Source organism: Phacochoerus africanus, chromosome 2 (assembly GCF_016906955.1).
Source record: "Phacochoerus africanus isolate WHEZ1 chromosome 2, ROS_Pafr_v1, whole genome shotgun sequence".
Lineage (NCBI taxonomy): Eukaryota > Metazoa > Chordata > Mammalia > Artiodactyla > Suidae > Phacochoerus > Phacochoerus africanus.
The window spans coordinates 271,900,697-271,925,696 of NC_062545.1; the positions used below are offsets into that span (position 1 = coordinate 271,900,697).

Below are 25,000 nucleotides of genomic sequence, written 5' to 3' on the forward strand. Positions count from 1 at the left end.
TTTCTTCTACAAACCTCTGTGGGATTTGCAAGTAAAAAGCAGTAATGCAAAGGAGATAAGTGGACCTCAAAGGAAATACAAGTGAATTTTAAACATCAGAAAAAAATACTCAGAGTTCCCGTTGTGGCTCAGTGGTTAATGAATCCAACTAGGAACCATGAGGTTGCGGGTTCGATCCCTGGCCTTGCTCAGTGGGTTAGGGATCCGGCGTTGCCGTGAGCTGTGGTGTAGGTCGCAGACGCAGCTTGGATCTGGCATTGCTGTGGCTCTGGTGTAGGCCGTGGCTACAGCTCCGATTAGACCCTTAGCCTGAGAACCTCCATGTGCCGCGGGAGTGGCCCTAGAAAAGGCAAAAAGACCAAAAAAAAAAAATCAACTTCTTTCATAATAAAATAAATGCAAATGATAACCACCCCGAGATTCCATTTTTCTGCCTATGCGTTGGCCGGATCACCGCTGATTAACAGTGTGTGCTGGTGAGGAAACAGCTGGCTCCTGCCCCACAGGGGTGTGGGATTGGAAACTGGGTCCTGTCCCTCTGGAGGACAATGCGGCGATCTGAGTTTAAGGGTTAAATGCAAGTCACCTTTGACCCAGCAATTGTACTTCTTGGAATTTATCCATCAGATGTGCTCACACATGGAGAAAATGATGTTACCCATTGAGCATCACTGGTAATAGCACAATGTTGAAAACCTAAATGCCCATCAGTAGGAGGCCGACCGAATGTATGACACTCTTCTCTCACCAAGGAGTACTCTGCTGCTTTGAGAAAACAAAAATGAGCCAATGGAGCAGCTCTTATGTACCAGCACAGTCCAGAATAAGCTCCAGGAATTAAAGATACGTGGAAAAAGTACAATACAACATATATTCACTGTCTTTGAGTATCTTTGCTACAATATTTATTTGCTATCTTTAAGTATAAAAGGGAAATCAATATACATTTTTATTTGTAAATACATAAAATGGAAAGATCACAAGAAACATAACTTTGCTTTTTTTGCGGGGCGGGGTGGGGGGGCACATGTGTGGCATATGGAAGTTCCCAGGCTAGGGGTCAAATTGGAGCTACAGCTGCCAGCCTACACCACAGCCACAGCAACACCAGATCCAAGCCACGTCTGCAACTTATACTGCAGCTCCTGGCAGCACTGGATCCTTAACCCACAGGGCAAGGCCGGGGATTGAACCCGAATCCTCAGGGGTACTAATAGGGTTTGTTACCACAACGGGACCTCCGGGCATACGCCTTTAAAAATCCTTTGTGGGAGTTCCCGTCATGGCGCAGTGGTTAACGAATCCGACTAGGAACCATGAGGTTGCGGGTTCGGTCCCTGCCCTTGCTCAGTGGGTTAACGATCCGGCGTTGCCGTGAGCTGTGGTGTAGGTTGCAGACGCGGCTTGGATCCTGCGTTGCTGTGGCTCTGGTGTAGGCCGGATGCTACAGCTCTGATTGGACCCCTAGCCTGGGAACCTCCATATGCCGCGGGAGTGGCCCAAGAAATGGCAAAAAGACCAAAAAAAAAAAAAAAAATTCTTTGTGCCTCAGTTTCATCACCTGTATAAGAAGGGTCATAAAAGTTGTACCTGTTTGATAGGGTTTTGATGATTAAATGAGCAACTAATGTGGAATGTGTTTAGAGCCAGTGCCTGGCCCTGAGAGGCGCTACCTAACTGCTTTCTAGGTAAATACCTTACAGGGATCCCTATAAGCTTATGATTTGAGTCAGAAGGTTAAGATGCAGAAAATATTGTCACTTACATCAAAGCCCTGTGGATGTCTAGGTGTGTCTGTGATTTTATGACTGTCGAGAATCATGAGGGCGAGGCATGGGGAGAGGGAAAATGTTAAGCAAAAGAAACATATGTAAAGCCTCTTTATGGTCATTTTAATGAAGTTATGAAACTTTATCCATGGATACATATAAAGTTACAATGATTAAAAAAAAGGAAACAAAAGGAGAAGAGGACCTGTCTTCCTTGGGGCGGGGATGGGGAGCCCCTAGCAGCGATATGGAAAGTATATATATATATATATAATATATATTTTATATATATATATAATATATATGTATATATATATTTTTTGTCTTTTTGCCATTTCTTGGGCTGCTCCCGCAGCATATGGAGGTTCCCAGGGTAGGGGTGGAATTGGAGCTGTAGCCACCAGCCTATGCCAGAGCCACAGCAACGCGGGATCTGAGTCGCATCTGCAACCTACACCACAGCTCACGGCAACTGCCGGATCCTTAACCCACTGAGCAAGGGCAGGGATCGAATCCGCAACCTCATGGTTCCTAGTCAGATTCGTTAACCACTGAGCCACGATGGGAACTCCCATTTATTTTTATTTTTGTTTTTTTGCCTTTCTAGGGCTGCTCCTGCGGCATATGGAGGTTCCCAGGCTAGGGGTCGAATCGGAGCTGTAGCCGCCGGCCTATACTACAGCCACAGCAACTCAGGATCCGAGCAGTGTCTGTGACCTACACCACAGCTCACGGCAACGCCAGATCCTTAACCCACTGAGCAAGGCCAGGGATCGAACCCGCAACCTCATTGTTCCTAGTCGGATTCGTTATCCACTGGGCCATGACGGGAACTCCTATATATATATTTTTAAATTTACTTATTTATTTGCTTTTTAGGGCCACCCTCAAGGCATATGGAGGTTCCCAGGCTAGGGGTCAAATTAGAGCGGTAGCTGCCTGCCCACACCACAGCCACGGCAACATGGCAATGTATATGTTTACTTCAAAATCAAACGGTCTCTGGTGTACTGGTGCTGAAATCCCATTAGCTGTTAAGGGATTGCCTTTTATCTGTGGAAAGTTCTCCAGAGGGTTTTTGCAGCAACCCCCCACCCCCATCTCAACACACACACCTTTCTGGACTTCAGCTGAAAAAACACTGCTTTTTTCCATGCTGGCTGTTGGGGCCAAGAAAGTCATAGACAGAAAAAGTTCTGAGAACTTCAGGACACATGGGGGTCCTCCATCCACAGGTAGGACACATCATTTCCCTGGCCCTGGATCGTTCTCCAATCTGGAATCTTCCAGTATAAATCTGATCTTGTCAGCCCTTCTTAGGACCATTTCATTGTCATCTAAATGCAACGCAGGGAGTTCCTGTTGTGGTTCAGTGGGTTAAGAACCTGATCAGTATCCACGGGGATCAGGTTCAATCACTGGCCTTGCTGAATGGGTTAAGGATCCAGTGTGACTGTGTCTGTGGTATGGGCCAGCAGCTGCAGTCCCGATTTGACTCCTAGCCTGGGAACTTCCATATGCCACAGGTGCAGCCCTCAAAAGACTAAATAAGTAAGCAAATGCAATCCAGGAGTTGCTGCTGTGGCTTGGCAGGTTAAGAACCCGATATAGTGTCTTTTCTGGATGCCAGTTTGATCTCTGGCCTTAGTGGCTCACTAAGGATCTAGTGCTGCCCCAAGCTGCAGCGTAGGTCCCAGATGTGGCTCGTGTCCAGTGTTGCAAGGCCGTGGCTTAGGCTGGAAGCCACAGTTCTGATTCAACCCCTAGCCCAGGAACTTCCATATGCCATAGGTGTAGCAATAAAAAGAAAAAAAGAAAATAAATGCAATCCAATTTCTTATAAGGCTACCAGGTCCTGCTGGATGTGACATCCTGTCCCTCCAGGGTGATTAGGCCCAACCCTGTGGAAGTGTAGTTCTCTCAGGTGCCTAGTTCTCTCTCCCATCTTTTGCTTTTCACATATCCTTCCCTCCCTTTGCCTAAAAAGCTCTCATCCTGCCAACTCGCTGTCTGCCCTCCAGCCCCAGGCCTCCCGGGGCCAGGATGTCTCCTCTTTCAGGAAGCCTCAGGCTGCTCAGGAACTATTCGAGGTCTCAGTAGCGAAGGTGCCTGGTCTATTACTGCCCCGCAACTCGGCTGTCAGATTCAGGAGGGCTGGGACCGCTTCCCCCGCAGCCTTGGGTCTCTGCGTGGAGCTGGGCCATCAGGGACCTCCCTGAAAGTGTCCGCTAGCTCTGTCATTCTATCCTGGCTCGCAGCTGATTCCGGTCAGGAGCAGGAACTAGCTATTTTGGGAGAGAGGATGATGACGAAAGGAGTGAGTGTTTCTCCAAGGGCAGAGAACGCCCCCGGGAACGTGCCCCTCATAAACATGGACGAAGCCCCCCAGGGCTTGCCCCTCACAACGATGGCGTCCTGCAGCTTCTTATTGGTGCCGGCTCCTTGGACAGCGCTGATTGGTGAAGGGGAGGGGGCGCGTCGGGGGCGGGGCCAGGAGGGACGTGTTTTTTGGTGGTCTGGGCCTAGCGAGCAGCTGCCGGCGCCTTTACTATGTCGCGGGCACGTAGCCACTTGCTCGCGGCTCGCTTCCTGGCAGCGGTTCCTTCGCGTGGTGCAACAACCGGGGTCGCAGCGAGGCGAGGGTTGAGCGCGTGGCCCGCGCCACAGGAGCCCGGCATGGAGTATCAGGTATCCTGCCCGCGCGCTGGAGGTCATGCCATGACACGTGAGCCGGGCCTGAGTCACTTAGCATCCGGCCTCCGCCAGCTGAGGAAAGGGGCGGGGGGGAGGCGGGGGGCAGGAGCCTGGGACTGAGGGACTCGGGGAGCGGGGACATCCAGGAGTCTGGGGTGGGGACAGGCACCAGGAAGTTGGGCCCCGATAACGGGCTCTGAGGTTCTGGAGTTCCAGTGTCGCCGGACCCAGAACTAGCAGTTGGAGTGGGGGCGGGGAAGGGGATCCGGGAGTTCCGACTGGAGAGATCCGGGAGTATAGATCGGGGGCTGGAGTCTCCAGGATTCGTGGAGATCCACGCATGCCCCAGGGGAGGGGGTGGGTGGAAGCAAGGACTCTGGAGCAGTGGGGTGGGGTAAGAATCTGGAAAACAGAATTTCCGTTTGCTTCTGTGCCAGCGGCCAGTTGCCAGAGACCAGAACCTGATGCTGGCCGGGCAGGTAGCACCAGTTTGATGAGAATGGGGCCTCCAGCCAGCACTGTGGCCCTGCGGGGAAATAAACCGCAGTCCCACTTTCATCTCCCAGGCTGAACTGTCCTGAGGCTACACCTACCTGCCTCCTTGTCTGGGTGACCCAGGCACCCTCTTTCTTCCTCTGAGACTCCTCTTACTCATCTAGCTGCTTTTTTGTTTTTTTAAGGGCCGCAGCCATGGCATATGGAAGTTCCCAGGCTAGGGGTCCAATTGGTTCTGTAGCCCCCGGCCTACACCACAACCACAGCAACACCAGATCCAAGCCGCATCTGCAGCCTACACCACAGCTCACAGCAATGCTGGATCCTTAACTCACTGAGCGAGGTCAGGGATCAAACCCTCGTCCTCATGGGTGCTAGTTGGGTTCGCTAACCGCTGAGCCATGACGAGAACGCCCACTCATCTAGTTGCTTTAAGCAACTCTTTTCTCTCAGAATGTGGAACCCCAGTCCTCAGGGTTGAGCATGGAAGCCTCCAGGAATTCCTCGTCTAATTGCTTCAGTTCTAAGACCCCTGTGGTTCTGTGGCTCTGGCTCTACCTTAGCAGGAGCCCGATACAATGGCAGACTAGAGGGAGTGGAAGGCAAAGGCGTGAGGGTGAAGCCTGGGGAGGAAGCAAGGCCAGTCCTGTTAGCCAATCTGCCTGCTTTGCCCGGCACTCCCTGGGTGGAGCCCAGCTGCTCCAGGCTCCCATTTCTGCCGGAGCTGGAAAGATGCCACTTCTTTCTCACTTAGCGGTGCCTAACCTCTAAAATGGGGCAACAGGACAGGCAGGCCTGGTACCCAGGCCCAGCTGCTGGGATGCTGGGTGCTTCTGTCCCTATGGACCCTCAAATGAACCTTAATCTGTTGCCCGGGGGCTGGTTGCCAGGAGGCTGTGCGCACACTCAACACCCTGCAGACCAATGCCAACTACCTGGAGCAGGTGAAGCGCCAGCGGGGTGACCCCCAGACACAGCTGGAAGCCATGAAGCTGTACTTGGCACGGAGTGGGCTGCAGGTAAGGTGGGAAGGGCAAGTGACCCGCTCCTGCTCCTCCGATCTGTCTGTGAGTCCTGTGGCCGAGCGGGGACCTTGTCTGTCTGTCCCAGGTGGAGGACCTGGACCAACTGAACATCATTCACATCACCGGGACCAAGGGGAAGGTGAGGGATAGGGCGCAGGTGTAGGGCGGCCACTTGGGGGATGGTAGGGTGGGGGCCTCCCCAGACAAAACCTTTTCTTTCCAGGGCTCCACCTGTGCCTTTGCTGAACGCATCCTCCGAAGCTACGGCCTGAAGACAGGATTCTTTAGGTACTGAGGTACAGAGGGATGTGGTATCTCCTAGCTCTCAGGGGGGGCTGTGGAGCCAGCAGCCCCTCAGGGCCAGGGTTCCCCCCCACCAGGAGTTCAGCTGCAGGTCTCTTCCCAGCGTTTATTCACTCATCAAACCCTCGATTTGCGCCATATTGGCCCAAGTTGATGGCAGTCTCCAATTTTCATGATGGAAAAAAATGAGAGGCGGGGCAGCAACTAAGTGGAACACACAGCTGAAATAAGTCAGATACCTTTTTATTAACTTAACTTCCGTCTTCAGGAGTTCCCTTCGTGGCTCAGTGGTTAACGAACCCGACTGGGATCCATGAGGATGCGGGTTCGATCCCTGGCCTCGTTCCGTGGGTTAAGGATCTGATGTTGCCATGAGCTGTGGTGTAGGTCGCAGATGCGGCTCGGATCCAGCGTTGCTGTGGCTCTGTCGTAGGCCCCCAGCTACAGCTCCAATTCGACCCCTAGCCTGGGAACCTCCATATGCTGCTGGAGGGGCTCAAGAAATGGCAGAAAAAAAGTTCTTTGTTCAAGAAATGGAGAGGACTCCTAATATGAGAGGGCCTTTGAGGATTCAAATATAAGCCAATAATCTCCCTTCTAAAATAATTTTTTGGGAGTTCCCTCATGGCGCAGGGGGTTAAGCATCTGGCATTGTCACTGCTGTGGTGCAGCTTCTGTGCCTGGCCTGGGAACTTCCACATGCCGCAGGTGTGGCCAAAACCAAAACAAAACAAAATAAATAATTTGGGATTGAAAACCCAGCCTTCAACTTGGGCCCATGTGGCCTCTGGGTCAGTCCAGGGGGGGCCTTGCCCTCAGGGGCTGGCAGACCCATGTTATGGGGACAGATGTAGGCACAGTGACTGATCGGCGTGGGATGGGGAAAGCATGGGGGCTGTTGGAGCCCAGAGAGTGTCTGACCAGCCTGGTGGGGAGGGACCCGGCCTGGGAGGCCGGGATGAGATGCTGGGACTCTGGAGGGCAGGCGGAAGCCACAGAAGGGTTTTCAGCAGGACAGGGACACGGTCAGATTTGTTTGTCCAAAGGGCAGGTCTCACTGAGGGGAGCGGGACAGCCTGGGGTCTTGGGAAGAGAGTCCCAGTGACCCCAGGTTTTTTGGCAGCTCTCCCCACCTGGTGCAGGTGCGTGAGCGGATCCGCATCAACGGACAGCCCATAAGCCCTGAGCTCTTCACCAAGTACTTCTGGCGCCTCTACCACCGGCTGGACGAGACCAAGGTGCCCATGCTGGAGGGCTGGAGGCGGGGGGGGGCGGGGGAGGGGGTTGGAGTGGGGGGCCGGTCCCCGAGGGCTCAGCACCTCCCAGGACACCATCTCCGATGGGACCCTGTCCACAGGATGACAGCAGCTGTGTCTCCATGCCCAGCTACTTCCGTTTCCTCACGCTCATGGCTTTCCACGTCTTCCTTCAAGAGAAGGTGGGTGCCCACTCCTGAGAACTTCCTGCGTTGGAGGCCTTGGCCAGGGGACTCTCAGCCGGGGGCTCCCAAGGGGCATTCAGGGGCTCCCGTGCCCCTTTCCATGCCCTCTGATTGTCTGCAGGTAGACCTGGCAGTGATGGAAGTGGGCATCGGCGGGGCTTACGACTGCACCAACATCATCAGGTGAGGGCAGCTGCCTGGGCAGAGGGATGGTGGTCAGAGCCCGGGCAGCCAGGGACAGGGGCATCATGGCCCTTTCATCTTCCGCAGGAAGCCGATCGTGTGCGGGGTCTCCTCTCTTGGCATTGACCACACTGGCCTTCTGGGGGACACAATGGAGAAGATTGCGTGGCAGAAAGGGGGTATCTTTAAGGTGACCGGGCAGCCCTGGGCAGAGGGGGTATATGGACAGCCTGGGCCTGGCCCTCAAGATTCAGGGGCAGGGCTGGGTCATTCGTATCCCCTCGCAGGATGAAGTCTTGGCATCTGTGGGTTCTTTTCTCCGCTTTGTGTGGCACTGGAACAAGTTGAGGCCCTTCTCTGGCCTCAGTCTCCTTTTCAAGGGGTTCCCGAAGGTTCTCTTGCGGGGAGGCTGGGTGGGCTGCCCAGACTCCGGGATGCAGGGGCCAGAGATGGGAAGTCGAGGGCCCTGGGCAGCCCCCAGCCCATCTCTCTGTCCTCCACAGTGTGGCGTTCCTGCCTTCACCGTTCCCCAGCCTGATGCCCCCCTGGCCGTGCTGAGGGACCGTGCTCAGGAGATTTCAGTGAGTCTCAGAAGAGCAGCTGGGGTGGGGCTGACGAGGAAGATGCTCCATCCCTTTGGGCCTCAGTTTACTCATCTCAGCTCATCCAGCTGGAGCACATCTTGGTTCTAGGAGCGGGGTTTGGTGGGTTCTGGTCAGCTGATGGTATCAGGGAGGGCCCGCTGGCCAAGGAGGCCACATCAGCTCCCCTGACCAGCCGCTGGCCCCTCTCCTCTGCAGTGTCCCCTCTACCTGTGCCCACCACTAGAAGCCCTGGAGGAAGGGGGGCCACCGCTGACCCTGGGCCTGGAGGGAGAGCACCAGCGGTCCAATGCCGCCTTGGCCTTGCAGCTGACCCACTGCTGGCTGCAGCAGAAGGGCCACCAGGGTGAGTGGGCAGGTGAGTGGGTGGCAGGGGACCCGTGGAACCTGCCTCTGAGAGCCCCACTCAGCCCTCCCCTCTCCCCCCTGCCCCCCAGATATTGGGGAACTGAAGGCATCCAGGCCAAGCCTCCTGGGACAGTTGCCCCTGGCACCTGTGTTCCAGCCCACGTCCCGCATGCGCCATGGTGAGTTGGGCCTTCTTGCCAGCTGGGCCCCTTCAGCTGTTTCTTCTGGCTTCCTGTTTGAGAGGTGAGGGCAATTCGAGATGGGGCCTTAAGAGAAAGGACTCTCAAGTCAGTAAGCGTCCCTGACTCTGAGTTCGTGTCCTCACTCTAGCCTGTTTCCCTACCTGCCACATGAGATGATGGCAGGACTCACTCTGAGGTGCCATCCCTAAGGGACTGTGCCCAGAGCCTGGCAGGTATGGGATAAAGTGCCCAGCCAGTGGTGGCTGCTGTAACTATCATCTTTGTCATATCATCATACGACAGTGAGGCTCTTGAAAAAAAATGGTGGTGTTGTCAGGCTTCTTGCTTCCCCGTAAAGCTTTCAGCACCTCATCAGCGGTTCCAGTGTGCCCACCAGGTGCCAGGCCTCATGTCAGGGCCATGATATTATAGTCTTGGAACCAGACAGATACACCCCAGCCCCAGGACTCACATGTTCTGTGACCTAATCTCTCCAAGCTAAGGATTCTCCACCTGAAACCTGGGTCTAATATAGGATAGCCTGCTGCCCCCTATCAGGGCCACCTGGAAGATTCCAGCAGATGAGGCAGCCAGAGAGTTGATCCCCGTGATGGTCGCCCAGGAAGAGGCTTAGACAGCCTTAGAGCAGCGGAGCCTCTGCGGGCAGGCTGAGTGGAAGACTGGGGTAGGAGAGGGGGTAGGTGAGCTGCCTCGCGCCTGCTGCAGAAGGACCACCTTGCTCTCGCGGCCCTTTCCTAGGGCTTCGGGACACGGAGTGGCTGGGCCGGACACAGGTACTGCGGCGTGGGCCCCTTACCTGGTACCTGGACGGCGCGCACACCACCAGCAGCATGCAGGCCTGTGTGCGCTGGTTCCGCCAGGCCCTGCACCGCCGCGAGAGGCCAAGCAGGTGGGCGGCGGGCGGAGGCGGGATCCGGGGGCAGGGGTGGGACTTGGCCAGTGGAGAGGGGAGGGACCTGGGGGAAGGGTGGAGGGGGGAGCGGGGTGGTGGGGGGGAGGGGACTGGGCCTCCGGAAGAAGGGGGTGGGACTTGGGGACAGGGTCGGGACTGGGACAGTAGGGAGGAAGGGAAGTTTCTGGGGGAAGGATGGGGCGGGGCCCGTGGAGAAGGGGTGGGAGGTGCTGTTCTGAGCGGCCGCCACCTCCCCCCCCTCCACACAGCGGGTCTGAGGTTCGAGTCTTGCTCTTCAACTCCACCGGGGACCGGGATTCCGCGGCCCTGCTGAAGCTGCTGCAGGTGAGGGGCTGGCCGGGGGCGGGGCGGCAGGCAGCCCAGCCCTGGTGCTGACTTTGACCCCCATCGGCGGGGCCTTATCCCTGCGCCTCTGTTTCCTCAGCCGTAGGACAGGACTGTCCCGTGTCCTGAATTGTACTGAGAAGTACAGGTACACGCACGGGGCACAGGGAAGTCCAGTCACAGGCCACTGCCCTCATTCCCCTCCATGGTCACACTCAAGCCCAGGGTGACAGGGAGGACCAGGTAGGCGTGTAGGAGGCAGGCTCTGGACCCTGCCCGTGTCAGGCCCCTTCAGCCGCTAGCATGTGAGCCTGGGTAAGAGATGGCAGCTCCCTGAGCCTCCATTGCTTCTCCATAAAACAGGGGTGCTCCCTGCTGCTGAGGCTTCTCCTCCTTCCTCCTCTTGCTCTTTTTGATAGCATTTGCATTTATTTATTTAGTTTTTTGTACCTGCTTCTTAAATTTGGTTTAAGGAGTCCCCGGGCCGTAAAGCATACACGGGCTCTTCTTGCCCAGGCCCGAGGCTGTCGGTCAGGGCTGACGTGGTTCCTAGGGAGCATTTCCTGTTTCACAGACCGGGAAGCTGAGGCTCTTCTTCTTCTTTTTTTTTTTTTGGCATTTTTAGGGCCGCACCCATAGCATATGAAAGTTCCCAGGCTAGGGATCCAGTCGGAGCAGCAGCTGCCGGCCTACGCCACAGCCACAGCAACGAAGGATCCTTAACCCACCAAGCGAGGCCAGGGTTCAAACCCATGTCCTCATGGATACCAGTCGGGTTTGTTACCGATGAGCCACGACAGGGACTCCGAGGCCGTTTTTTTTGTTTGTTTTTTTGGTTTTTTTTTGCCTTTTCTAGGGCCGCTCCTGCGGCATATGGAGGTTCCCAGCTAGGGGTCTAATTGGAGCTGTAGCCACCGGCCTATACCACAGCCACAGCAATGTAGGATCCGAGCCGCTTCTGCGACCTACACCACAGCTCACAGCAACACCGGGTCCTTAACCCACTGAGCAAGGCCAGGGATCGAACCCGCAACCTCATGGTTCCTAGTCAGATTCGTTAACCACTGAGCCTGTTCTCATCCAGGACCTCGCTCCTTTGTGTTCAGTAGCTGAGCCGCTGTAGGCAAATGCCACACACCCTGCACCCTCCCAGCCTCTGTTTCCGCATTGGTGTTGGGCGGTGCTGCCCAGGCCATAGCGGTTCCCAGGTAGATGCGGTGGGAGCACTGAAGTGCTGGGTTTATGTGGCATCACCCCAGTTCAGCTGGCGAAGGGCATCGCCAGAGACGGGGACATGTTTGTGGATCTGGGGGGTGCTGTGTGGAGGCCGAGATGGGAGAGGGGGCATCCTCTTGGGGCTCTGATGCCAAGCGCTGCCTCTTGGCCTTTCAGCCCTGCCAGTTTGACTATGCCGTTTTCTGCCCTAACCTGACAGAGATGTCATCCACGGATAATGCAGGTAAGTGGTGACAGGCATGGTCCCTGGGGTGGGCAGAGGCGGGAGGCCCTAAGAGGGCTCGTTCTGTTGGTGACAGTGGGGGCTTTTGAACTGAGGGTCTTGGGCAGGAACTAGATTTGTTTTCTTGTATAAATAAATACCTTTTGGTACATTTTGAATTTTGAGTGTGACTGCAGTTCTAAAACAGAATTGTCAGGGAAACCATTTTTCAAAATGTAGGTTATAACCTAGTGGTGGTTCTTTTTTTTTTTTTCTTTTCCTTTTTTTTGTCTTTGTCTTTTTAGGGCCGCACCCGTGGCACATGGAAGTTCCCAGGCTAGGGGTCTAACGGAGCTACAGCTGCCGGCCTACGCCACAGCCACAGCCACACCAGATCCGAGCCCTGTCTGCGACCTACACCACAGTTCACGGCAATGCCGGATCCTTAACCCACAGAGCAAGGCCAGGGATTGAACCCGCAACCTCATGGTTTCTAGTCGGATTCATTTCCACTGCACCACAATGGGAACTCCCCAGTGATGCTTCTTGAAATCAGCTTAGTGGGTCTCCACCAGCATTTGTTTTGACTGTGGCGTGCAGCAGCTTGCTGTGGGATCTCAGTTCTCAGACCAGGGATTGCAGCTGGGCCACAGCAATGAAAGCAGTGAATCCTCCCACTGGAGCATCAGGGACCTCCAGGCATTTTAAATTTTAAATAAAATAGAATAGGAAAGAGAGTGTCTCTGGGTCTTGCCCAGAGTAAGGGGAGGTACCGTTTTGATTCTGTTCCAGGTGTACATGGACGCGGATGTGAGTACTGGGTTGTCATTGCAAAATGTTTTTTTACTGTAGGTCATGTTAAAAGTTTCTTTCCTTTTTTTTTTTTTTTTCAAGGGCCACACCCGGGGCATATGGAGGTTCCCAGGCTAGGGGTCCAATTGGAGCTGTAGCCACCGGCCTACACCACAGCCACAATAATGTGGGATCCGAGCCGCATCTGCGACCTACACCACCAATGCCGGATCCTTTACACACTGAGCGAGGCTGGGGATTGAACCCGCATCCTCATGGATGTTAGTTGGGTTCATTAACCGCTGAGCCACGATGGGAACTCCATGGTAAAAGTTTCTTTGCAATAATCTGAAACATACAGACCCCCAGGCCCCGATCAGACTGGGGATAGTCTGGGAATCTGCATTTATAGAAAAACTTACGCCCACTTGGTGATGGACCGTCCGTTTTACAGATGAAGGTAGTGCGTCTAGGGCAGAAGGATGTGCTCAGTGAGCAGAAGTCCCCGCTTTGAAGCGAAACCGCCCGGCCCTGCCTCTCACGTGCTCTGTGACTACGGGCCAGTCACTGAACTTTCTGAGTCTCACTTTCCTCCTAGCACCCACTGCGAGGACCAGTAATAGGCATGTTTATTTTATTTATTTTGGGTTTTTTTTTTTTGGCCATGTCTGCAGCATGGGGAAGTTCCCCCGGGCCAGGGATAGAACCCGAGCCACTGCAGTGACACCACCAGATCCTTAATCGGCTGTGCCACCGGGGAACTCCCAGTGATGCCTGTTTTGAGCCTGGCCTTAAGCAGGTGCTTGCTGCATGCATCCCCTCCCCCCACCCCCATCTGCCTCGCTGATGCACCTGTCACTGTGACCCACAGACCAACAGAACTTCACAGTGACACTGGACCAAGTGCTCCTTCGCTGCCTCGCACACCAGCAGCACTGGAGCCACCTGCAGGAGGAGCAGGCCAGCCCAGGCCTCTGGAGCACCCCCAGCTCAGAGCCTGGTGGGCCCACATCCCTGCTGCTGGCGCCCCACCCACCCCACACCCACAGCACCAGCTCCCTCGTCTTCAGTTGCATCACCCACGCCCTGCAGTGGATCAGCCAAGGCCGGGATCCCGTCTGGCAGCCGCCCAGTCCCCCACGGAGCCTCCTCGCCCACCCCGTGGCAGGCAGCGGGGCCGTCGTACTCCACGAGGCTGCTGCCATCCACGTGCTGGTCACAGGCAGCCTGCACCTGGTCGGCGGCGTCCTGAAGCTGCTGGAGCCCTCCCTGTCCCAGTAGCTGAGGCAGTGGGGCTGGAGGTGGGGTCCTCCCACACCTGCCCTGTGTCCCTCCATGAACTGCTAAATGACATGCCTCTTGTGCCTTCCTGATTGTGTCTAGACTGGCCCAGGGACTTGAGCTCTGGGAAGTGAAGTAGACAGCTAGGGGCAGGAAGCGGAGATCAGACGCCCTCTGACTCCAAGCCTAGGATGCCCTCAGCTTCTCCTTCCTGGGTCCCCCGCTGGCCCTCCAGCCCATCCCCTGCTCCCACCCTGTTTGTTTCCTGCCTCAGGCCCAGCTTAGGGCGTGAGCTGCTTGGCCAGACCTGGGGCCCGCCGGGTGGCTCCTGGCTGCTAATTGATAGCTTGCGATAGCTTGCTTCCTACTTCTGCGAAAGGAGAAGGTCCCTACCTGGGCGGCCCCGGGGGGGCAGAGGGTGGCTGGAGAGAATTAAAGCCTTTTTTTTTTTTAAGCATTGGCTAAACATTTGAGTGACTCTTGACCTCTGGCTCCCCCAGCCGACAGAAAGGGGACAGGGGCTACAGCTGGGACAGAAACAGGATTGTGTAGGCGCCCTGGCTGTGTGGCCTCCTGGGACAAGTCCCTCCCTGCCCCTGAGCCTCAGGGGGCCTCTCTGTGAAAGGAGAGAAATGAGTTGGTGTTCACTGACCACACACCAGGGGCCGCTCTGCAGGCCTCCTCTCGAGACCAAGAATTCTCATATCCATTTTAAAAGGTGAGGGGACCGTGGCTGGCTTAAAGAAGCCCTGAGACCTGCCCACAGTCACAGCTGCTAAGTGGCAGGTCCAGGATTTGAACCCAGAACGCTCACACCAGTTTAGGTGCCCCCCCCCCCTTTGCCCAGCCCAGCATTGGTTTCATGGCCTGGTTTATTGGTGGTGAGTATACAGGGGTGGGCCCAGGTCAGGCAGCCTGGCTGCCTGGGGGCAGGGGGGGGGTGGTCTCTGTGTGGCGGTTACAGGGAGGAGCTAGGCTCCCCCACTCCCAGGCTGGGAGCCCCTAAACTTCAGTTTCCCCTCCGAAGTTGTGCCAGTCCAGATGGGGAGGCCGCTGGGAGCAGGTCCAGGTGGCTCTGGGTCGGACCTCTTCTGTTCTCGTGGAGGAGGTGCCTATCAGCCTGGGCGGGCTGGGCTGAGTCCGTTTGGAAGTTTTCAACTCCCACCCAGCCCAGGTCAGTGAGTGCTGAATCCAGGTTAAATCACAGCCCCTTGGGTTGCTACGACAGCGTGAACATGTGGGGAAGTGGTCTCTTTCTCTGTGGTCCCGGGCAGCTGTACCCCAAGCCCACTGGGTTTGACGGTTCGGTGGGGTGGGGTGGGGGGACCCCAAGCTGTTCCAAGCTGGTGCCCTCGCTGGCAGCAGGCCTCTGAGAGGGAGGCAGGAGGGGAGGGCGCAGAGGGCATGGTCCATCCTTGGCCGAGTGGAGGGGTTGGGGTCCTGGGATAAGTTCATGGCCAGTGGTTCCCAGCTGGCGGCTGCTCAGTCTCTCCTGCTGGGCCAGGGCTGGTGGGGTGGCCCCCAGGGCTCCAGGCTGGGCGCTACGCCATGCTGCTGGTGGAGCAGGGCGTGCTCTGCGTGCTCCCGATGCTGTGGTTGGTGCTACTGCTCTCCGAGGAGGCCGGGGCAGCCACCGCCACCACGGGCTCCCGCTTGCCGGGGTGACCTGGGGGCAGGGGTGGAGGTCAGGGCCCCGGCCAGGGCTCCCCACTCCCCCAGAGGCGTCGCCGGGCTTCCCCAGGTGGTGGCGGAGGGGGCCTGAGCACTCACTGAGGGGGCCTGGGATACTCACGCGTGTGCGAGTGGATGTACCAGAGCGCGGCGGTGAGCAGGGCCCCGATGAGGAAGGCGCCGAAGGTGATGCCCAGGACAGCGGGCAGGACCAGGCCTTTGTCTGCAACCAAGGGAGGGCGGCCGTGGTCAGCACTGCTGCTGCCTCCCTGCCCCCCTACCTGGGGCCAGTCTCAGCCCGGCCACTGACCCTGACTTCTCGGAACCCGCTTCCCCATCCGGCAAGTGGGTTCCTCGCACCCACGTCTGGCTTTAGGCTGTGGACCATCCACCCAGAGGGTCCAGGCAGGTCTTGTGGGCCATGCCTCTGCCTCCCCAGGCTGGTGGAGATGCCTTTTTAAGGAGGATGAGTGGTATAATCTGAGCAAAGAGTGAGCACAGCCTTAGAGTCTGGAGCCTGCCTGTTCTGCTGTGTGATCTTAGGCCAGTCCCTGCCCCTCTCTGAGCCCTGTACTATGGTAGGGGTGAGCCAGAGCCCCTCCGAGGGCTTTTCTGCTCTGCTCTTGGGTTTTCCCAAGCTTCGTTCTTTGCACACTCCTGATTCCTGTGTGACTATGGGCCAGCCTCCGCTGGGGCCTGAGTGCCCATCCATGCAGTGGGGTTGTTTAGCCTTCGGTTGCGGGCGGGGCGAAGGGGCTCAGGTGGGATGGTGCCTCTCCTACCTCTGCCTTCAGTGTCAAGGTCTCTTCTGCCCAGTGGGGGCGAGTGGGGGCCCAGGGGGAACTAACAAAGGCTGGAGGGCGTTGGGTGGAGGGCTGAGAGGGACCTTCCACACGGGGACCTTAAGAAACACGAGGCTATGGAGTTCCCGTGGTGGCGCAGTGGTTAACGAATCTGACTGGGAACCATGAGGTTGCAAGTTCGATCCCTGCCCTTGCTCAGTGGGTTAACAATCCGGCGTTGCCGAGAGCTGTGGTGTAGATCGCAGACGCGGCTCGGATCCTGCGCTGCTGTGGCTCTGGCGTAGGCCAGCGGCTATAGCTGCGATTCAACCCCTGGCCTGGGAACCTCCATATGCCGCAGAGCAGCCCAAGAAATGGCAAAAAGACAAAACAAACAAACAAACAAAAAAAAAACAAAAAAGAAACATGAGGCTAACACTGCTCCAAGTCTGGTCCGATCCAATCCTGATTCGCGGAGGCCCCGCAGCAAGTCAGCCAGGCTCAGCCAAGTTCAGCCAGGGACCGGGGGGATTAAGAAGAGCCACAGGCCTAGAATCCGATCCCAGGGTGCTCACGAGCAAAGGTTCTCTCTCTAGAAGATGCAGCTGTGGGTCCTGCTCTCTGGGGTTCTCCCTGCTGTGGGCCCAGACCCTTCCCTCTGGGCTGTGCACTCTGATCTCAGCCCCTGGAACCCTGGAGAGACTTCGAGAGAACTCACCAGGCAGGCCAGGGCTGACGATGTTCAGTCGTGTGGATGCAGTCTTGTGGACATCCTGGGGGAGGAGGAGAGCGAGGTGTGTGGCACAGGCTTCGAGAGGCAGCTTCCAGGCCTACTGCCTGGCTCTCTGACCCCGGCCTGTCCCCGTCCACCCTGGAGCCTGGACTTGGGAGATTTGCTGAGGGAGGGTGCAGACCAGACAGTCCTGCTACTGGAATGTTTCCTGTGAGTTTCCCGGAGGCCCTCAACTCCCACGAGGACTGTGGGGACACTGTGTCCATTACACTTGTGAAAGCCTGGGAGGGGGAAACCAGGCTCCCCTTGGCTGGGGGAGAGGCCCACTCAGGAGCAGCCTCAGCGGCTTCTCTACAACAAGCAGCCCCCAAGGGAAGAAGTGTGGTCAGTAGCTGCAGAAAAGCAGAATGGTGTGTCCTGTGTACTAACCCTACTCCCCAAGGTCTCCTGTTTATTGAGATTCTATTGGTGGTCACACTACGTGGATAGATGGGTGGGTGGGTGGAGGATGGAGAAGGATGGCAGGATGGATGGGTACCTGGGCTGGTGGAAAGCCTGCAGATAAATGACTGGGTGAGATGGTGAGAAGAACCGACTCATAAATGGATGACTGGATGGGATGGGGGCACGATGGCTAGATGACCGCGTGGGATGGTGGATAAGGACGTATCAGATATTAAACTGGTAAGAACAGACACTACACTTGATCTTAGCCAAAGGGCCGAGAAGTGATGGGATGGTGGATGGATGGATGGATAGAGAATGGTCGCAGCTGCATAGCCTACCCGTGAAAAGACACAGCATAGCTGTGGGGTGGCAGAAAAAATGCCACATGCCTGCCTGGGGCCATGTCTCTTGCCCGCTGGTCCCACATCCTTCTGGGCCATCGCATTCCTGGAAACCCCTGATCCAGAAGTCGCCCTTGAAGCTGGGCCTGGGCCAGGCCCCACTCACCAGGGACCAAGTCCTGGGGCGCAGGGCTACGGTGCAGCTGAGGATGCCCGCCGTGGGCATGGGCACTATGTAGCCACGGAGGAGGAAGCTGAAGCGCATGTCCCCACCAGGGCTCGGGGACAGCAGGCTCACACAGCTGCTCTTGGCTTCCTGGTTCTGGATGAGGTCCACCATTTCCACGTCAGGCCCCAGATTCAGTTGGCAGCTGTCCAGCTGGGTCATGAGCTCAGGGATGGAGGGGGACATGCTCACCTGCGTGGGCAGGTAAGGGGGACAAGGCAATGGTCAGTTAGTCTTAACTCCACCCTACCTGTTCTTGTGGAATCAGCTAGATTCATTCTAGAGATGCTGCCCCGCAACCTTGACATTGCAAGGACAGTCATGGGCCTGTGCCGGGAGCAAACGAGGAGGGGAGGTGACATTTCCACTTGTGCCTGAGCCCTGCCTTTGCGCTTTCTCCCCCACTGTGCACCCCGCTCGCTCCCTCCTCCTTCTGGGAAGTCGGGTTCCACCGGGTGCAAAGAAGAGCTCTGAGAAGTCAAGTGCAGTACCTGCACAAAGCCCTGTTGCCCCAGCTCGATGGTGTTGGAGGCCTGGAGGAAGTGCGGGCTGAGGTAGAGGCCCAGCTGGAAGGAGAGGCTGTCCAGGTTGATGCACTGCACCTGTTTCTGTGGGAGACGGGAGGGAGGCTTGGTCATTCTGGGAGGCGCCCCGCCAGGGGAGTGAGTAGTGGGAGCAGGAGGCATGGTCCAGAGTGATTGCCCGATCCTCATCCTCCCTTTAGCTGTGCCCCCCCCCAAAAAAAAAACCCATAAACTGATATTTATGAAGAACTTGCCCTGAGAGTTACTCTGTGGCAGGGTGAGTTAAGGATCGGTATTGTCACTGCAGCAGCTTGGGTCACTCCTGTGGTGCAGGTTCAATCCCTGGCCTGGGAACTTCCACATGGCACGCTTCCCCCCCACCCCCACCCCCGCTGCCAGAAGACCTCCCTGAGTCATCTCAGTGACAGCTTATCAGCTCCCCTAGAGGGGCACCTTTTCTTTTTTCTTTTGTTTCTCTTTTTTTAGGGCCACACCAGCAGCATATGGGAGTTCCCAGGCTAGGGGTCTAATCGGAGCTGTAGCCACTGGCCTGCACCACAGCTGCAAGCTGGCCTACGCCACAGCCACAGCAACACTGGATCCTTAACCCACTGAGCAAGGCCAGGGATCGAACCTGCGTCCTCATGGATACTAGTCAGATTCACTTCCGCTTTGTCACAACAGAAACTCCCTGGGGGCACCTTTTCTTATGCCACTATTATAGGATCTTTGGGCCCAGAAAACTTAGGTGATTTGCCCAAAAGCGCATATGTGCTTGAAACCTCTGACTTGAGAGGCTAAGACTATAACCCTAACAGCACTGCTCCCGTTGAACAGAGGGGGGCCTGAGCCACACTGGAGACCCATTAGTTGGCCAGGATCGGGGCCGGAGTTTCCTTAGGCCTGCTCCCTCCCGGGCCAGGAAGGGGCCCCAGGACCCTGGACCAGATGGGTTGGCATGGCAACCGTCCATCTCACCCGCTGTGGTGATGAGCTTGACAGAAGGTTGATGACCACCTGTGGGAACAGAGCCAAGGAGCTGGTCAGAGCCCAGAGGGTACCTCACCTAACATACCCATTTTGGGGGGGGGCGAGGAGACTGAGCCAACCAATGGCTAAGCTTGTCGCGTCTTCCTACTGAGAACCTCACCCAAGGTCCCAAGCGCCCCTCAGCCCAGAAGATCAAGGAGGCACCTGGAGGGAGCACGGGCTAAGTCGGCCCCGGTACCTTTCCCTCCCCAGCTCTTACCTCGTTGCTGATCACTACATTTTCTGCCACTTTCATGCCACAGCTGGAGTAGGTGCCACGCAAGACAAACTTATCATCTGTGTCCTCAGCCTGGCAGCTGGGGTCCCAGAAGGTCAGGCTCGTGATGGTGCACCCCAGAGTCTGGACCAGGGTTGGGGCAGGGGAAAGGGGGGGCACTGTCAGGAGGCACAGGGCTCCCTGGGGTCTGTCCCTCATACCCCAGCACCGAGGACTGACCATCCCCCAGGGGTCCCAGATCACAGCCATGCCTCTGCTCCTGTCCCCATTTTTGTTAGGTCTCATTATCTTAAACCGTGTAAGACGTAAGACTTTTCCTGAACTTGACTCCCTTTGGTACTTAGCCATATGATGGGGGACATCAGGAGTGTTTTCTTTTTCTCTTTTAAAAATTTTTTTTACAGCTGCTCCTGCCGCATATGGAGGTTCCCAAGCTAGGGGTTGGATTGGAGCTACAGCTGCCAGCCTATACCACAGCCACGGCAACGTGGGATCGGACCCACGTCTGTGACCCACAGCTCAAGGCAACGCCCGATCCTTAACCCACTGAGTGAGGACGTGGATCAAACCCACGTCCTCATGGATACGAGTCGGGTTCGTTACCACTGAGCCACGATGGGAACCCCCAGGAGTGTTTTCTTCTCTACAGATATAAGTACTCAGAGAAAATGTGTGGGTGTTTTTCTCTCTCATTTTTAACAAATGGTATCATACGGTCTATCATGATTTAATTTATTTTCCCACTGAACATTAAATCATAAACATTTTTGGAGTTCCCACTGTGGCACAGTGGGTTAGGAATCTGCCTGGTTAGGAATCCACCTAAGCAGCTCAGTCACTGCGGAGGTGTGGGTTCAATCCCCACTGGGTACAGTGAGTTCAAGGATCCAGAATTGCTACAGCTGCAGGACAGGTTGAAGCTGTGTCTTGAGTCATCCCTGGCCCAGGAACTTCCATATGCTGCGGGTGCAGCCAAATAAATAAAGTAAATAAATAAAAATAAAATAGACAGACTAGAAGAAATCACAAAGGGGAAGGTGGCCAGCTAGGATGGCCCAAAGTTTTAAAATGTCCAAAAAGTTTAAAAACACTCTGGCCAAAATTTAAAGAACCGTAAGAAACCAGGAGAGATTATTTCAAAAAGAATGATGAACAAAGGGGCCAAAAATGTCTTTCTTCATGTAAAAAAGCTTATAAAAATCAAGAAACATACCAAGCAACAATGCCAGAGAGATTTCAGTTACTATCGGTCACACGGAGCCAAACCCACACTTACCACTAATCAGAGAAGTAGAAATTCAAACAAGAATGGAACAGAATGTTCCACCTCCCACAGTGGCAAAAAAAAAAAAAGTTTTTTTGGAGAAAAAATAATAATTGGGAGAGAGAGAGAGTCAAAGTGTTCTCATTAATCAGCAGTGAAAGTTGGAATCATCTTTTGGAAAGTGTGTTGGCAACATGTATCAAAACTTCCAGAATGTTCACTCATTCTGACCCAGGAATCTCACTCATGTGGAAACCCATTCTAAGAAAATAACCCTATTTAAAGAAAAAGTTCTTGGAGTTCCCATCGTGGTGCAGTGGTTAACGAATCCGACTAGGAACCATGAGGTTGCGGGTTCGATCCCTACCCTTGCTCAGTGGGTTAACGATCCGGCGTTGCCGTGAGCTGTGGTGTAGGTTGCAGACGCGGCTCAGATCCCGTGTTGCTGTGGCTCTGGCGTAGGCCAGTGGCTACAGCTCCGATTCGACCCCTAGCTGGGAACCTCCATATGCTGCGGGAGCGGCCCAAGAAATGGCAAAAAGACAAAAAAAAAAAAAGAAAGAAAGAAAAAGTTCTTGCACAGTGACACTTTCTGCATATCTACAATATTACAGAGTTGGAAGCAAACCCAAAGTCTAAAAAGGGAGGAGGAATTAATTACAGCATGTCAATATCATGGGATCAAATGTGCTTCTAAAGTGATATTATTAAGCACATACGTCAAAGTTCTAAAAATACGTTAAGCGAATACAGCAGGAAACAGGCAATTGTATCCAATATGACTGACTACACTGTGTAAGAAACACACTGAGGGAGTTCCCACTGTGGCACAGTGGATTAAGAACCTGACTGCAGCAGCGCCAGGTCGCTGTGGAGGCATGGGTTTGAACCTCAGGCAGCGCAGTGGGTTAAAGGATCTGGCATTGCAGTGGCTTGGATTCAATCCCTGGCCCTGGAAGTTCCGCATGCCATGGGTGTAGCCATAAAAAAATTTTTTTTTAAGTAAAAACAAAAGAAAAACACAGAGAAAACATTCCAAAAAGAAAACACACCAAATTTGTTGGTAGCCATTGTCTTTAGGTGGGGAGACTGCGATTTTCTTCCTTTCTAATTTTTCCACGTTTGAAAAAAGCCTGTGTTACTTTTATAATAAATATCCCTGTTCTTCAATCAGGCAGAGATCATATTGTGTGGATATTCTGCGGGGCCCCTCGGCTCAGCCTGCATTTAGGATGAATAATGATGACCATTCAGGACCTATTTATTGAGCATTTACTGACCACATCCGGCGCAGGTAATTCTCACCGCACAGGAGGGACCATTATCAACCCCATTTTACAAGTGGGAAAACTGAGGCTTGCAGAGGGATGTGATTCATCCTCCTGCCTGGATCAGGACCCCAAGGTTCTTGGGCTAGAGGAAGGACCAGCTGCCCACGTCACCTGGACCGGAGGCCAGGGGTGCCCTTACCGAGATGAGATCTTTCCTGAGTACCAGAGTCATGACGTCGTCGGAGCACCTGGGCTGGATCAGGGACAGGAGCAGGTCCTGGTTGCAGCCCTCCCCGGGAGGGGTGATCTGGACCGGTGTGGGTGAGGGCTGCGGCCCACTGCCTGCAGGGTAGCAGAGATGGCCGGCAGACAGTCAAGGCGGGCTCACTGAGCCCTTAGGCACTACACACATCTACAGCTAGCTCCGTACTCTCATTGTCCCCAAGTTGCCGATGGGGAAAATGGGGCTCTGACCAGCTGATGCAACGTTCAGTGCACACAGCAGCTTGACGTGACCACCGAGCCAGGGAGAGGGCAGGGGGAGGCGGGGAGGCAAGGAAAGGGAGCCGGATGCTCACCACAGCTGCCGTCCTGCAGAGAGATGACGCTAGCCAGAGGGAGCTCTACAAAAGATGCTATCACACTGGCGTTGAGCTTCCGAGCCTCCTCCAGCAGGCCTTGGCGTGTGTCTGGGAGGTTGACGCCTTGGATGTTACTGCCTGGAAAGATCTTGAAGGAGTATTCACCAGTGGTCTAGGGAGGGGGAGAGAGGCAGAGCGGAGAGCCACAGACACCATCAGGGGGTGCCCGCAGGCTAGACAGGGTTTGCCAGGCCTCAGTCCTGCTCTCTCCTTTCCTTCTGCTGGTTCCCCTGCCCGGGGCCACCTCCCCTCACCCTCTGTCTTTTGTCTTATTAGGGCCGCACCCGCCGCATATGGAGGTTCACAGGCTAGGGGTCCAATCGGAACTGAAGCAGCTGGCCTACGCCACAGCCTCAGCAACCCGGGATCCGAGCTGCATCTGTGACCTCAACCACAGCTCATGGCAACGCCGATTCCTTAACCCACTGAGCGAGGCCAGGGATGGACCCTGCATCCTCATGGATACTAGTCAGATTCGTTTCCGCTGAGCCACAACGGGAGCTCCCTGTTTGTCTTTCAGTTCTGCTTAGGGTTCACCTCTCCAGAAAACTTCCCTGACCCCCCTTGGGATGGGCTAGGAACCTCCCTAAGGGATGATGGAAGGCTTCCTGGAGGAGGAGCCATCTAGGTCAGGGTCTGAAGGTAGTGCATGGGAGAGGTGGAGGGCAGAAGGATTATCATGTGTAAAGGCTCAGGGCTAGGGTGATGGTGCAGGGAGTTTGGGTTTTTGCTTTGGGGAGCTTTGAGGAGACCTGAAGGGGGCTGTCTGGGTCTCAGAGCAAGACTCACCCAGGCCTTCACGTTGTGGTTGGCGTCGATGAGCCAGGACACGTAGGGCGGACCCTGCAAGATGAGCACTGCCTCGGGATCCCTCAAAGCACAGCTCAGCTCCACCTCCACCGTCACTGTCCGGGGCCTGTGGGGAAACACGCCCCCGCATCAGTGCGGGCAGGTGTGACTGTGGGGGGCCGGCGAGGGGCGGAGGGGCTTGACCTGGACTTGTGGGGACCCAGATGAAGCTGGGGGTCGGGCGAGCAAAGGCTACGCTCTTAACCTGGTGGATTGTGGGTCTGTGGGATGGGCATGGAAATGGGCGGGGCCTAGAGATAAGTGGGGGCGACTGTACTCTAACCCGGCCAGGGGCGGGGCTGAGAGTTGGAAAGGGCGGGGGGGCGGGGCGGAGGCGGACGTCCTTACCAAGCCTCTGAGCCGGGCAGGACCCTCAGGATGTGCGCCTCCTTGTGGCCAGTCACCCCTTCCAGGTGGCAGCCCAGGACCGAGGCCTGGGTGTGAGACTTCCATTCCAGCGTGTGGCCCATGTCCTTGCGGGGTTCCAGGGTGCAGCGGGATGGTGACGTCGGGGCTGTGGAAACAAGCACATCTCAGTCCTCTCCTGGAGCAGACTGGCATCTAATAAATAGGGCCACCCTTGTCCACAGTAACCATAGGGTGAGCAGGATGGAGCAGCAAAGAATGAGGGGCATGGGAGGACCTGGGTTCAAATCTCCCCCCCACTGCTTACAGCAGAGTCACCCAGGGAAGTCCCTGGCCTCTGCTTCCTCATCTGCCAACACAGGGCTAATTTAAGGTGTGACACCATGGCATAAGTTAGGGATGCAGGCCAGCAAACACCAACACATCATTTTCCTTTTATCTTTCTTACAGAATTTACCATGACCTGAAGTTGTAGAATTTGTGGACACGTATGTCATCATCTCCCCGCTACGGTTTGTACCAGGAGGGCAGGGTCTGGATTTGTCCCCTCAGAGTCACCAAATGCTAGCATAGGGCTTGGCATGAGGAGGTGCACAACAACCAATATGAAAGTGCTTGTTTTGTAGGTCAGACAATTGACAAAGAGCAGCCATTTCGCATGGTTCAATCTCATAGTTGGTGAAGGAGGACTCAACTGTCCTAATAGAGCACTGACTTGCTGTGTGCGATCTGGGGCAAACCGTGTCCCCTCTCCTTGCCTTCGTGTCCACGTGAGGAAAGAACCAGAGGAATTCAGATTCCTCCAGA

General features: G+C 55.5%; 2 protein-coding genes and 1 pseudogene across 6 annotated transcripts in view; 1 reads left to right on the forward strand and 2 right to left on the reverse strand.

The window, feature by feature from the left end:
- Window positions 1-4,253: 4,253 nt before the first annotated feature.
- FPGS (folylpolyglutamate synthase) lies at window positions 4,254-13,899 on the forward strand. Of its 4 annotated transcripts, none has more exons than XM_047768493.1 (16): window positions 4,254-4,457; window positions 5,849-5,977; window positions 6,069-6,122; window positions 6,207-6,271; window positions 7,410-7,524; window positions 7,644-7,724; window positions 7,849-7,910; window positions 7,998-8,100; window positions 8,414-8,491; window positions 8,711-8,858; window positions 8,950-9,039; window positions 9,802-9,952; window positions 10,225-10,300; window positions 11,693-11,759; window positions 12,531-12,548; window positions 13,402-13,899. In XM_047768493.1, the coding sequence occupies exons 1-16, from the start codon at window positions 4,320-4,322 to the stop codon at window positions 13,809-13,811; spliced, it is 1,785 nt and encodes a 594-aa protein (XP_047624449.1). In that variant the 5' UTR covers window positions 4,254-4,319; the 3' UTR covers window positions 13,812-13,899. The 4 variants fall into 4 exon arrangements, with proteins under 4 accessions (XP_047624449.1, XP_047624450.1, XP_047624451.1 ...); XM_047768495.1 differs by lacking the exon at window positions 13,402-13,899 and adding an exon at window positions 12,985-13,152 and having other exon boundaries at window positions 4,255-4,457; XM_047768494.1 differs by lacking the exon at window positions 12,531-12,548.
- Window positions 13,900-14,665: 766 nt separating this feature from the next.
- The window catches only part of ENG (endoglin), a 33,819-nt gene continuing 23,484 nt past the window's right edge, over window positions 14,666-25,000 (reverse strand). For both annotated transcript variants that reach the window (XM_047768492.1, XM_047768491.1), the window contains exons 5-15: window positions 24,176-24,341; window positions 23,768-23,894; window positions 22,916-23,090; window positions 22,537-22,679; window positions 19,785-19,925; window positions 19,514-19,552; window positions 18,503-18,619; window positions 17,952-18,203; window positions 16,983-17,037; window positions 15,604-15,705; window positions 14,666-15,477 (exon numbers count right to left, since the gene is read on the reverse strand). In XM_047768492.1, coding sequence (XP_047624448.1) covers window positions 15,353-15,477; window positions 15,604-15,705; window positions 16,983-17,037; window positions 17,952-18,203; window positions 18,503-18,619; window positions 19,514-19,552; window positions 19,785-19,925; window positions 22,537-22,679; window positions 22,916-23,090; window positions 23,768-23,894; window positions 24,176-24,341 — 1,442 coding nt within the window. In that variant the 3' untranslated portion in view covers window positions 14,666-15,352. The remainder of the gene's footprint in view (window positions 15,478-15,603; window positions 15,706-16,982; window positions 17,038-17,951; window positions 18,204-18,502; window positions 18,620-19,513; window positions 19,553-19,784; window positions 19,926-22,536; window positions 22,680-22,915; window positions 23,091-23,767; window positions 23,895-24,175; window positions 24,342-25,000) is intronic.
- Window positions 17,644-17,730, reverse strand: LOC125121796 (uncharacterized; annotated as a pseudogene).